The 12,306-nt window shown below is 42.5% G+C and overlaps 2 protein-coding genes across 7 annotated transcripts in view; one reads left to right on the forward strand and one right to left on the reverse strand.

The window, feature by feature from the left end:
* Positions 1–1,599, reverse strand: part of UBAP2L (ubiquitin associated protein 2 like) — a 52,440-nt gene extending 50,841 nt beyond the window's left edge. Inside the window, exon 1 of one of the 2 annotated variants that reach the window (XM_037162409.2) lies at positions 1,510–1,599. The gene's annotated coding sequence lies outside the window, so the exon portion shown is untranslated. Of the gene's footprint in view, positions 1–1,444 lie in introns of both variants that reach the window. The other variant, XM_037162410.2, reaches the window with a different exon arrangement.
* Positions 1,600–1,860: 261 nt separating this feature from the next.
* Positions 1,861–11,655, forward strand: CUNH1orf43 (chromosome unknown C1orf43 homolog). Of its 5 annotated transcripts, none has more exons than XM_037162432.2 (7): positions 1,862–2,147; positions 2,545–2,646; positions 7,343–7,460; positions 7,673–7,726; positions 8,811–8,977; positions 9,060–9,118; positions 11,018–11,655. In XM_037162432.2, the coding sequence occupies exons 1-7, from the start codon at positions 2,082–2,084 to the stop codon at positions 11,211–11,213; spliced, it is 762 nt and encodes a 253-aa protein (XP_037018327.1). In that variant the 5' UTR covers positions 1,862–2,081; the 3' UTR covers positions 11,214–11,655. The 5 variants fall into 5 exon arrangements, with proteins under 5 accessions (XP_037018328.1, XP_037018327.1, XP_037018330.1 ...); XM_037162435.2 differs by having other exon boundaries at positions 1,863–2,045; XM_037162434.2 differs by having other exon boundaries at positions 1,864–1,963.
* Positions 11,656–12,306: the final 651 nt, after the last annotated feature.

A 12,306-nucleotide genomic window follows, 5' to 3' on the forward strand; every position in this document is an offset into this window, starting at 1 on the left:
CCTTCCCATCAACATGAATTTAATTTTTAAAAAGAGTATTTCCCAGTTAGGACATGTTAAATAAAGAGGGGCTTTAGAAATCAAAAACAGTACATTTTAAGACCTTTCATCATTGGTTTACATACCAGAAATACTTCCTGTTCATAACGGAAATAATCACTGGCATATTCTAATCTGTAAGGACAATGGTGTAGGATCTCAAAGCAGTTTTTATCAACCCATACACAGCCAAAACGTTTCAGTTCTCTAGTAATGCTAGTTGTCACTGACCCTTACCATCTCCCACCAAGTTACACCAAATACTCCCAAAGCAAAATATGGGCGATGGGAGGTGGATGGGGGAAAAACAAAAAGGAATTTCTCCATCTAATAATCAGGGGCAGTCAAAGGCAACGCAATAACAAGAAAAACATCTATTACTGTGGTGTTTTTCTTTCCACAATATCCTACACCAGAGGTGGCTACAATTCAAGAATGGTGGAAAGGGAGCAGTACCCTGTTTGTGACATCAGTTTGTAAAGCAAATTTAGGGACTGCCCTCAGGGTGAAGGGTCTGGAGAAATTTGGAATTCCTGTCCCATTATGAAAAGAGTGAACAAATATCCCAGTGCTCTAGTGCGTCCCTTAGGCGTAATGCACTCGATGGGGGACTCCATGTCCAGCTTCCCAAATAATGTAATTGCTTGGGGTACCGCAAACTACAGTATGAGCAACAGAAAGCTGAAGACAGAAGCAAAACATATTCCAAAAGCTGAGACGGTGAGAAAAAAAGGAAGGGTAATAAGAGAAGCTGACAAAGAAGCTGGAAACGGAGAGGGGACGCAAGCCCACGCGTGGAGGATGGTAAGCTCACTCGCTCAGCGGCGCCACATCTCCTCCTCGCCTCCCACCCGGAACAATTTAATCCCCCGCACTCCAAACTGAGGGCCACATGGGGGAGTTTGGGGCAGCTCCACCCCATCACCCTCCCTCCGCTCCGCCACCCCCCAAATCAGGCCGGATCCGGATAAGAGGCCCACAGAGGATTGAAAAAGGAGAAGGCCCCCTCGTCTTCTCCACAGGAACCGGCCGGGGTAGAGAGGGCCCTACCTCAGGCGGGGCCCAGGCCTCGCTCGCTCGCGCTCTTTCTCGCTCTCCCCCACCTCAGGCTCTAGCCGCATGCCCCCCCTCCCGCTGCCCCAAGCCCCGCCCCGGCCACGCTCCCAAATCGAGGCCCCGGCTCTGGTAAGGCCCACTAGGCCGCGAACCCAACCATAAACAAAAATCTCCGGCAGCCGACTGGAGGATGGGGCTCGTAGCCAGGGCTCGCACGACTGAGGGGGATGTACAGTGGGGGAACACGGTGCGGGGGGGGGCCTACCAAAGGAGGGGGACACGGCGGGGTAGGAGAAAAAAGGGAGGGTAAAAGGGGGAATCGCGGATTTAAAGGGGCCGCGGACAATACCCGGCCCCGCCGCGCTGCCGCTGCTACCGCCGCCGCCGCCAACACCGCTGCGCTCCCAACTTTACCTCAGTCTCCTCCACACTGACACCCCGGGCCGCGCCGCCCCTGTCACGTGATATAAGGTTCCCTCCTCCCCGCCCCCATCCCTCCTTTTCCCTCTCGCGCTCGCTCTCGCGCCTTCCCCCTCCCACTTGCCTTCCTGCGTCCCCCAGCACGTGACGCGAAAAGGGACGCGCACGCAAGCGTGCGCGTGCCGCCTCGCCACGAGACACCACACTCCGGCTCCGCGTGCCCCTCTCCCCAATGCCTTCTCCAGGGTAGTCACGCCCCCCACCACGTGACCCACTGCACGGCCGGCGCTTCCTCTTACTGAAGTAGTTCCGCGAGTCCCAGGTCTCCGTTCCCCGCTGCCATTACGTGCGTGAGTCACGTGTTGGGCGAAAGCGGGAAGGTGTTCTTCTTTCCCACAACTCCCTACTCCGCCATGTTTTCTGGCCGGGTCAGCCTTGGTCTTACCCCGTAAGGAAATGGCTGGGGAGCTTCGGGGGACCAAGGCGTTTTTGCCCCGGAAGAGCCCGGGCTGACGAGGCAGGGCAGCGGGGTAAACTGGAGCAGTTCTGTGCGGGGTGGGGAGGCCATGGCGTCCGGCAGTAACTGGCTGTCGGGGGTGAATGTCGTGCTGGTGATGGCCTACGGGAGCCTGGTGAGGAGATTCCCCTAACCCATTCCTGCTCTTGGGTGTGATCCCGTAGAGCCCCTCTTCGTAGAGACCCTGACTCGTATGAGGTAGTTTCCTGTCCTCATTCTCCACCCATTCATCTACTCTTTTTCTGTGTTTTGACCCCTTTCCTTAGGCGTATACTGCCCCACCCCTGGTCGAGAATCCTCCCTCTGAATCCTAAGACACGGACTTCCCACGCCTCTGCGCTCCTGACTTCCTTATACACACCCCATCTTTGATGGCCTTGCTGCCCCAAGTTATACCCCTGAAACCTCCCTAAGAACCTGAATCTGGGGATCTAAAATGAAGGCATGGTTTTTACTTGTTTTCACTGTGTTTTTATTTAAGATTCTTTATTTCTCTTACATTTTTTGGACAGGTGTTTGTACTGCTCTTTATTTTTGTGAAGAGACAAATCATGCGCTTTGCAATGAAATCCCGAAGGGGACCTCACGTCCCTGTGGGACACAATGCCCCCAAGGTAGGTCCTTAAGGCACTGGATAGGCCTGGTTCTCCAGATCTGTTAAGGCGCAGAGTGAGATCTCTTATGCCTTTGGAAATGACTTTTAAGTCCCTGTTTCCCTGTGCAGTTACCCACGTGCTTACCTTAGTAGGTTGAGCAATAACGGTTACCTTGGGGCCTGGCTTACCTGTTTACTGCTCTGGCATAGCCTATAGCTTACCCAGGAACTTGAGTTTTTGCATCTGCAGAATGAAGAGCTTGGATTAAAATTCCCAACGTTTGTGATGTTTCCCGGTTCAGCTTAAACTACCCTGTGTTTTCTTTTGTTTAAATTGCGTTTTAGAATGGGGTGAGGGTGGTAAAAGTAGCCCCAGCACGATGAGAAAAGTCGCCTCTGTAGAATTTTAGATTTCTAAGTGCTCCACACGTTATCTAGTTCCGACTTTCACGGTAGAAACTGAAACCTAAGAAAATGAAACAATTTACCCATTTTAAAAAGGTAATAACCAAGTGGTTCCTTTAGTTCTTAGGTAATTGTCTGCCTTTCCTTGGTCTGGTTATTTATCTACTGATGAAATTTTATCTCTATCCCAACCTCTTGCCTGAGTTCCATGCTTATATATCCAGCTGCCTACTTAGATGTTTAATAGTCAGGCAAGTAACACTTAACACATCTAAATCACAGCTCTTGATAACTCACCACCAACCATCCTGCTGTTTGTCTTTCACTTCCAGGTTAAAGAAAGGTACCTGTTGGCCTTACCAACCCCCTTTTTGTATGGTTCTCCTTTCATCACGGGCCTGGCTACAATGGTTGAATTTCCCACTTTTACCTGTGCTGTTACTGTGACCTAGAATGATTTCTGGTCTTTACTTGACCAGCTTGTTTTTGTTTAGGTCTTAGTATCTTAACTTAAATTTTATTTCCTCCAAAGAAGAGTGCTTATTTACCTGTATAGATCGTCCTCTTTGTTTTCTCATAGTCCCCTGATTTTTTTCTAGATAGCATTTTACCAAAGATTTTTCTTTTATGTTTAATTTTCTATTTGTTCAATGCCTCTCTCACTAAACTATAAGCTTCAAGAATGCAAGCGCCCTATCAGTTTTCTTCATCACTGTAAAACCAGGTCCTACACATATTAGATACTCAATTTGTTTTAAGTGAAAAACAGGTTAGTGGGAGCACTAGAGCTAGTATATAACTCCTAAACTCCTGTTCGTTCATTAACCAGTGCTATTAACGCTCCCCTCCATGTTCTTTGCTAATACATTTCATAGAAAACCTCAAGGAAGGTGGCATGGCCTGAAAGGTCAGCAGTGCATCTTCCACATTCCCACAGTTCAAATGCCTGCTGCCTCCCATGAGAGGGATTATAGGGCTGGCTTCCAATACATCATGAGCCAATCAAAACTTGACTACTGTATTATGGCATGTGTAATGTGCACTTTTTTGCCCAAATTTTTGAGGGAAAAAATAAGAATGTGCATTATCTCTGGATAGTACTAATTCCATGTCTATATAAATGTTTTTGTTTTGTCTATGCTAATGTGTTAAAAGTGTAGCTGTAGAAAGCAATAACAATTATCTGCATGCAAAATAATACCCTGGAATACAATAATTGGTTTTGTTTCTAAATATAAATAAATTAATCGAATTAAAAATTGAAATATTTTTTCCCGAAATTTTGGGCCAAAAAATGTGGGAGCGCATTATACCCAGCAAAAGAGGGTATTTGGGAGCCCCCTGGACTAGATGAGACCAAGGTTCCTTTTGCCTTTAAAAATTCTCTTTATCTGAATTCACATCCATTGTTGTTAGAAGTAAAAATTAGTTAAACTACTGTGGGAAATAATTGGGCATTATCTTGTAAGACTGCACATACACCTAATCCACAGCCCAGCAGTTCCACTGCTATCATAGAGAAATTAATTTTTGCTCATGTTTACAGAACACATGTATAAGAATATTCACGGTAGCATTCTTGGTAATGTTTTTAAAAAATTATTAATCCAGCCCTCACTGGTGTAGCTCAGTGTATTGAGCGTGGGCCTGTGAACCAGAGGATCACAGTTCAATTTGCAGTCAGGGCACATGCCTAGGTTGCAGGATGGTTCCCAACGTGGGACACACAGGGGGCAACCATACATTGATATTTCTCTCCCTCTTCCCTTCCCTTCCCCTCTGGAGATAAATAAATTAAATCTTAAAAAAAATTATTAATCCAAATGTCTACTTGAGAATGGCTACATAATTACATATTTGTATTTTGAAATATTATAAAGAATGAAAAAAGTCCTAACTAGATAGCTCAGTTAATTAGACCAAGGTTGCGAGTTTGAGTCAGGGCACATACCAAAATCAACCAATGAGTGCATAAATAAGTGGAACAATAAATCAGTGTTTCTCTTTTTCCTTCCCTATGTTTCTAAAATCAGTTGAAAAATAAATAAATCCATGGCCATTGTGCCTCGGTTGGTAGGAGCGTCATCCTGTTAACCATAGGGTTGTGGGTTTGGACCTGTATATTTTTCTCTCACATCCGTGTTTCTCTCCTGCTTTTGTAAAAGCAATGAAAAAAGTCCTCAGGTGAGGGTTAAAAAAAATTTTTTTAAGGATGGAAATAAGCTGAAGATAAATGTATGAATACAGTTGAATCTCCAAAATATTTGTGAATGTAAGTCACAAACAGGAATGAGTCTCAAAAACATCCCGAGTGGAAAAAAGCCATTCACAAAAGAATATGTGCCGTATGGTTCTATTCCATTTATCTGAAATTCTAGAACAGGCAGAACTATATTGATAGAAAGCATATCAGTGCATCTGGCAGGGGAGGGTAACTGAAGACATGAAGAACATTTGGGGGTGATGGAAATGTACCTTGATTGGGCTGGACGCATTTTGCATGTAAAGTCAAACTCAGTAAAAGCTACTTAAAATTTTAAAAGGTTGCAGAGGAATTCAAGAAGTATTTTTCCATTCGTATAAAATTCTAAACTAGACAAAGTTAAATATCTTGTTTAACATTATGTGATAAAACAAAAAAATTAAAACTTGACAAATTAAGATTGGGGGGTTGTATTCAGAGATGGGCACACAGGGCTTCAAACTCATTGCTAGTGTTCTAGTTTATAAACTGAATAGTGGATGCAGGTGCTCACCTTTTCTTTAAAACATGAAATGCTTCATGAATTTGCATGTTATCCTTGCACAGGGGCCATGCTAATGTGTATACTGTGCTGCCAAAGCAAGCATGCAATTGTTTGTCTTGATGATATTTAAAATGTACGTGCGTGTATTAAAAGTTACCCCAAAAATCTACTTACTAGTAAGCAACCCTCTTAAGTAAGAGATGAACATGAAACTTAACTGGTTGCTACTAGGTAAGTGAGGGGTAGCACTTTCAGTACCTTTTTTTTTTTTTTTATCCACACCTGAGAATATGTTTATTGATTTTAGAAGGGGGGAAGGAACACTGATGTGAGAGAGAAATAATGATCAGTTGCCTCCTAAATGCACCCTGATCAGGAATGGAGCCCACGATCCAGGTGTGTGCCCTGATGGGTAGTCAAATCTGCAACCTTTTGGTGTATGGGACAATGCTCCAACCAGCTGAGCCACCTGGCCATGGCAAGTACCTTACTAAATTTTATACCATGTATATGAGTTACCTACTTAAAAAATTAAATGTGCCCTGGCTGGTGTAGCTCAGTGGATTGAGCACGGGCCTGTGAACCAAAAGATCGCAGTTCAATTCCCAGTCAGGGCACATGCCTGGGTTGCAGGCCAGTTCCCAGCAGGGGATGCACCAGAAGCAACCATAGATTGATATTTCTCTCTTTCTCTTTCCTTCTAAAGATAAATAAATAAAATTTTAAAAAAGAGATAAAAAAAGATAAATTTGAGTTTAAAAAAAATTAAATGTGCTGTAGAAGAAATTCTGTAGAATTTCTGTGGTCCATCAGATAGATGGTAGTTCCCAAATTATTATAAGACATCTATAGGACTCCTTATAGATTTTTAGAGTAGATTATGACTTCCAGTTGCTGATTTTTTTTCCAACTCAGGAAGTTCTTTATAATACCTAAATAAAATTCTCTTTATCTGAATTCACATCTGGATTAGGTGTATGTGCAGTCTTACAAGATAATGCCCAATTATTTCCCACAGTAGTTTAACTAATTTTTACTTCTAACAACAATGGATGTGAATTCAGATAAAGAGAATTTTTTATCTGGTAAATAAGAGTTACCTAAATCCAATCGAAAGTCAGAAATAATGTTGATGCTATAGAAAATTCTGGCAAGTTAAAAGATCTTAGAGACATATAGTTTGGAGAAGTTCTTAAATCCAAATCCCATTCTTAAATTTTTTTTTTTAAGATTTTATGTATTTATTTTAGACAAGGAAAAAGAGGGAGAGAAACATCAGTATGTAGTTGCCTCTCGTGCAACCCCACTGGGGACCTGACCTGGCCCACAACCCAGGTATATGCCCTGACTGGGAATCAAACTGGCAACCCTTTGGTTTGCAGACCAGTACTCAATCCACTGAGTACTGGGCTATTCTTGAGTTCTCAAGTCTTGCAATTTCATAAGCCAAGTGAATATTTTCTCTGCTTCTATTGTCTTAGTTGCTCATTTGCTGTGCTCCATTTCCAGACTGATGAAAAGCAGAGTACAGGGTAAGTGATTGTGTATTCTTTGTGTGAACAGGACTTAAAAGAAGAGATTGATATTCGACTCTCCAGGGTTCAGGATATCAAGTATGAACCTCAGCTCCTTGCAGATGATGATACAAGACTGCTGCAGCTGGAAACCCAGGGAAATCAGAGTATGTGGCATGTTCTTGGAGGATACTTCAGTGAAGAATCCCACAAGTTCAGAGTTCTTTGCTCTCAGAGTTATAACATAGCTGTTTGCAAAACCAGCAGCTGTGGTTCCTCTGTTTTTGGGTATATGACATGTGGGAAGGCAGTTTATTAATTGTTGGAGTTCAGAGATATTTTTGAGGGTTGTGTCTGAGACCACTCTCTTTCTCAACAGATTGCTACAACTATTTGTATAGGATGAAAGCTCTGGATGCCATCCGTGTCTCTGGTAAGGTCTACTTGACCAGCCATTTGGGATCCTGAAAACTTATTTGGGGGAGACAGGGAGGAACTGACTTTATTTTTGTTAGAATTTGTCATTTCTGCACACTGCTGGCTAGTAGTAATTTTTTAGAGTTTTTAGACTACTGGGTAACTTTTGCATTAAAAAAATGATGTAGGCAAGTTATTCTTCTCCAGGGAGGCTGGGTTTGATTTGTTCTTTAGACCTTTAGTTTCATGCACTGGATGGTAGTAATTTACTTGTTTTCCACAAGACAAGCAACGTAAATTTTTTTGCTAAACCAAAGATAGATGGTTCTTGAACATTTTTAAAGATTCTATTTATTTACTTATTTATTTTAAAGATCCTATTTAAATATCTTTTCAGAGAGAAGGAAGGGAGGGTGAAAGAGGGAGAGAACCATCCATGAGTAAGAGATACATTGATTGGTTGCCTCTTGCACACCCCCAACTGGGGACTTGGCCCACAACCCAGGCATGCGCCTTGATTGTAATGAAACGAGTGACCCTTTGGTTCACAGGCTGGCACTCAATCCACTGAGCCACACCAATCAGGGCTTGAACATTTTTTATTCTGTGATCATCATCATATATACTATGTCTCAACCAAAACATAGATTATCAGGGGTGTGAAACTCATTTTCACCAGGGGCCACATCAGCCTCATGGTTGCCTTCAAAGGGCCTAATGTAATTTTAGGACTGTATAAATGTAACTACTCCTTAATAGTTAAGCGAGAGCTTGGTGCTGCCACCAAGTAGAAACAAGGTGGAGGGCCGGATTTGGCCCGTGGTCCTTGTGTTTGCCACCTGTGGCTTATATCTTAAAGGTAGGGTAAGTAAGTAGGAGGGTAAATTGGACAATGACACTATTGCGTATCATTGATAATAGCTTTAGTTGTGTTGCTACCACCAAATGGCAATTCAGACACAGCTCTATACCTCTGGTTTTCTTAATTCTTTAGAATTTCCCTCCAGTTCATTCCTTGGACCCATTTCAAAGTTTGGGAAATTAAATACAAAGACTAACAAATGGGAGAAGGGGTATCATTGTGCTGTTTATCTTCTCAGAGATCCCATTTCATGCTGAAGGCCGGCATCCCCGTTCCTTACTGGGCAAGAATTTTCGCTCCTACCTGCTAGATCTTCGAAACACTAGTACTCCTTTCAAGGGTGTGCGCAAGGCCCTCATTGATACCCTGCTGGATGGCTATGAGACAGCCCGCTATGGGACAGGGGTAAGTTGTGTGGCCACTTTTTCCTTCAGGGAACTAGAATCCCAGACTAAGAGAGCCTCACTCTTCCTTTCTTTTCCCTCAGGTCTTTGGCCAGAGAGAATACCTGCGCTATCAGGAGGCTCTGAGTGAGCTGGCCACAGTGTGAGTTTAAAGAGGAACAAACATGTCACAATACACAGAAGAACTGGTTAGAGAATACAGCTGGACTGTTCCCACAGTGAGGTGGCTTTCATAAAACAATAGGAACAAATGCCATAATAACATAAAAGTTGTTAGGTCCTAGATCACAAGTAGCAGACATAAGGCCTGCTGGCCAAATCTGGCCCTCCACGTTGTTTTATCTGGCCTAGCACCTTGTTTCTACCCGGTGGCAGCACCAAGCTCTCACTTAACTGTTAAGGAGTAGTTGCATTTATACAGTCCTAAAATTACATTCAGCCCTTTGAAGGCAATCTTGAGGCTGCCCCAGTGAGAATGAGTTTGCCACTCCTGCCCTAGACTATTAGTACTGCCTTTCACTCACATTGGAAAGCAGATGCTGCTCTACAAGCTAATAAGGGAAGCTTCTACTTCTGTGCACCTTTTTTTTTCTTGTTTTTGACCCAGCTCTGTAAAATGTCAGAATTGGTATTAAAGTTTTTCAACACACAAAGATTCCTTCTCTTCCAGGGTCCTCTTCAATGTGTCTTGGTCTGAGAAAAATAAGAATGAAATGCCACCCTTTTTTTTTTTTTAACCACTTCAAGTGTTAGTAACCCTCTTTTGAAACAAAGGACATCACTGCCGAAAGGAATCACGATTTTTGTCTGAGAATGTTTTAAATAAGTACTAACATAGCTTCATTAGGTCATTTGTGCAAATGTTAAAATGAAAGGGTAAAGAGGGAAATCCAATCTAAAATAAAAAGTTAACAGCCATGAAAAGAAAGAATTGTAAAGTTTAAAAAATATATTTAAATTTAAAAAAAGAATACACATTTTCTGCTATGTTGAATATGGATCTTCTGAAACGATAGTGTGTATGTCCTACTTTTTTTCTGTCCTTAAAAATAAACTACATTGTTTCTAAAGATAAACGGTCCTAGCAGAAACTACTTACATGGGAAAGAACATGCGGAGAGGATGGAAAATGGTATTTAGTCTAGAAGTCACGCAGAAGGCCTGTTCAAAATTTTTTTTTTTGTTTTTTTTTTTTTTTTGAAAGAAAAATACCATAGGATTCCACTTAACTTGAGATGCCCAGAGTGGTCAAATTCATAGAGATAGAAAGGAGATCATTAGATGCCAGGGGCTGAAGGGAAGGGAGAATAGGGAGTTGTTTAGTAGATAGAGTTTTTCAAGTTGAATTCTGGAGATCGATTGCATGGCAGTGTGAATGTACTTAACACTACTGAATTGTAAACATTTAACAGTAAGATGGCAAATTTTATGTTTGTTTACTACATTTTTTTAATTTAGTCTCTGATTTCTAGCTTCTAGAAAGGTTCAGTGGGTACAGTGAAAATAATACAAGCTCTGAAATCTGACCAACTTAGATCAACTCCCAGCTTTCTGTCACATACCAGCTTTGTGACATCAAGCAGGTTACTTAATGGACCCTCAGTATCCTCCCTGCAAAATGGTGGTAATAACACCATGAAGGGATATTGGGATGTTAGTAAATTAGATGTTGGTAAAGCACAAAGGTCAATGTCCTAACGTGTAAGTGGTAGTAGTACTTTTCTTCTTACTGTTTGATACTCCAATTACAAGCACAACTCTGGGCTGGGAGTATATTAACACACATTAGGTGACTAATAAGAATGAAAAGTTCTTAAGCATAATGAGATGAAAAGGTTGAGCCAGAGACAGGAACCCAGTGGGAAAATTGGTTTCTCTGGTATTTCTAAGCTACCAGATGGGATTTTAGTAGCTAGTTTATAAGATAGGACAAAAGACCATTTGTGGCTACAGCTGCACTTATGGGATGGATGAGCCTTGAATTGTATTCTTCCATTAGTCCTTATCATGTTTGTCACAGTCTGCCCTCTATTTTCTTCAGGGTCAAAGCACAAAGTGGGAACTCACAGCGACAACATCAGTCAGCAGCCAAAGACCTAACCCAGTCTCCTGAAGTTTCTCCAACAACCATCCAGGTGACATACCTCCCCTCCAGTCAGAAGAGCAAACGTGCCAAGCACTTCCTTGAATTGAAGAGCTTTAAGGACAACTATAACACACTGGAGAGTACTCTGTGATCATGCAAAAGGACTCTTGCTGTTGATGGAGGCAGAGAGACTGAATTGTGCTTGCCAGGCCCTCCTCTGGCTCGGCATGTCCAGATTGGATCAGCTGAAGCTCACATTGTGTCCAGAGGTCTTAGAGCTTATGCCTAGAGGATCATTCTCCAAACCTTTCTTATGGCCAGTTTCAAAACATCAATTAAGACTTTTACTTTCCCTTGGTAGCCCTTTTTTCTGGAATTGAATTCAGATATTTTTCTCAATGTTTCTGTCAAGCTTCCTTAAACAATCCTCACTTGGATTTGATCATAATTCATCTGCCCTTGTCCAGACTATAAATAATCCCAACGGTGAGAGAATCAAGATGACAGAACAAGAATGGTCAGACTGATGCACTGGTCTGACTTCACAAGTTAATAAAATGAATAATTAAACAATAAAGTATATGATTAATTCATTTACAGTTGCTTTTTAGTGAAACCAGGCATATGATATGTTCTCTGCACCCACGTAATAGGGTACAGCATGAGGATTTGCCTTTAGGTAAAGTAGCTAGGACTGGGTACCGTATAGGTACTGCATGGGATCCCAACAGAAGAAATCCTAAAATTGGGACTGTGTTTCTTGCTTGTAAGATTGATCGCCTGTGTCACTAATAGACATCTGGAGAACCAGGATTCCTTTCAGAACTCCAGGGCAGCAGGCCAGGTGACCAATCAACTAGAAGGGTCATTGTTGGAAGCAGAAATGTTGCTATGACAACTGAAACCTTGGTGACTGAACCAAACCATGCTTAGTCTCCCAAGACCATATCAAGCAAGTCTGTAGACATGTCTACGGATAAGGGGACAAAGGTAGAAGAGGTATGCAGAACTGGGAGGAGGGGTTGGGTAGGGGGGATTTCCCTTGAGGTTTGTGAGAGAGGCCCTTGATGTAACAGGAATGGGAGACTACCTCTGGCATATAGTAGGTATTCAGGTATTTATGCCATACCAACCCCTACCTGTTCCCTTTGATCCATTCTGAAAAGAGCAGAGCTAGCTTCCCACCTTCCTTAGAAAACTGACCCCTCGAAAGAGATCTTAACTCCACTAGAGTAAGGTACTGG

This window comes from Artibeus jamaicensis, unplaced genomic scaffold (genome assembly GCF_021234435.1).
Source record: "Artibeus jamaicensis isolate MK-2021 breed Jamaican fruit bat unplaced genomic scaffold, CSHL_Jam_final contig_447, whole genome shotgun sequence".
Lineage (NCBI taxonomy): Eukaryota > Metazoa > Chordata > Mammalia > Chiroptera > Phyllostomidae > Artibeus > Artibeus jamaicensis.

Bases quoted from the DNA above. Each gene is read 5' to 3' on its own strand.
- CUNH1orf43 (XM_037162432.2), top strand. From the start codon at position 2,082: ATGGCGTCCGGCAGTAACTGGCTGTCGGGGGTGAATGTCGTGCTGGTG. The intron at 2,148-2,544 runs GTGAGGAGATTC...TTTTTTGGACAG, and splicing joins TGATGGCCTACGGGAGCCTG to GTGTTTGTACTGCTCTTTAT. The intron at 7,461-7,672 runs GTATGTGGCATG...CTTTCTCAACAG, and splicing joins GGAAACCCAGGGAAATCAGA to ATTGCTACAACTATTTGTAT.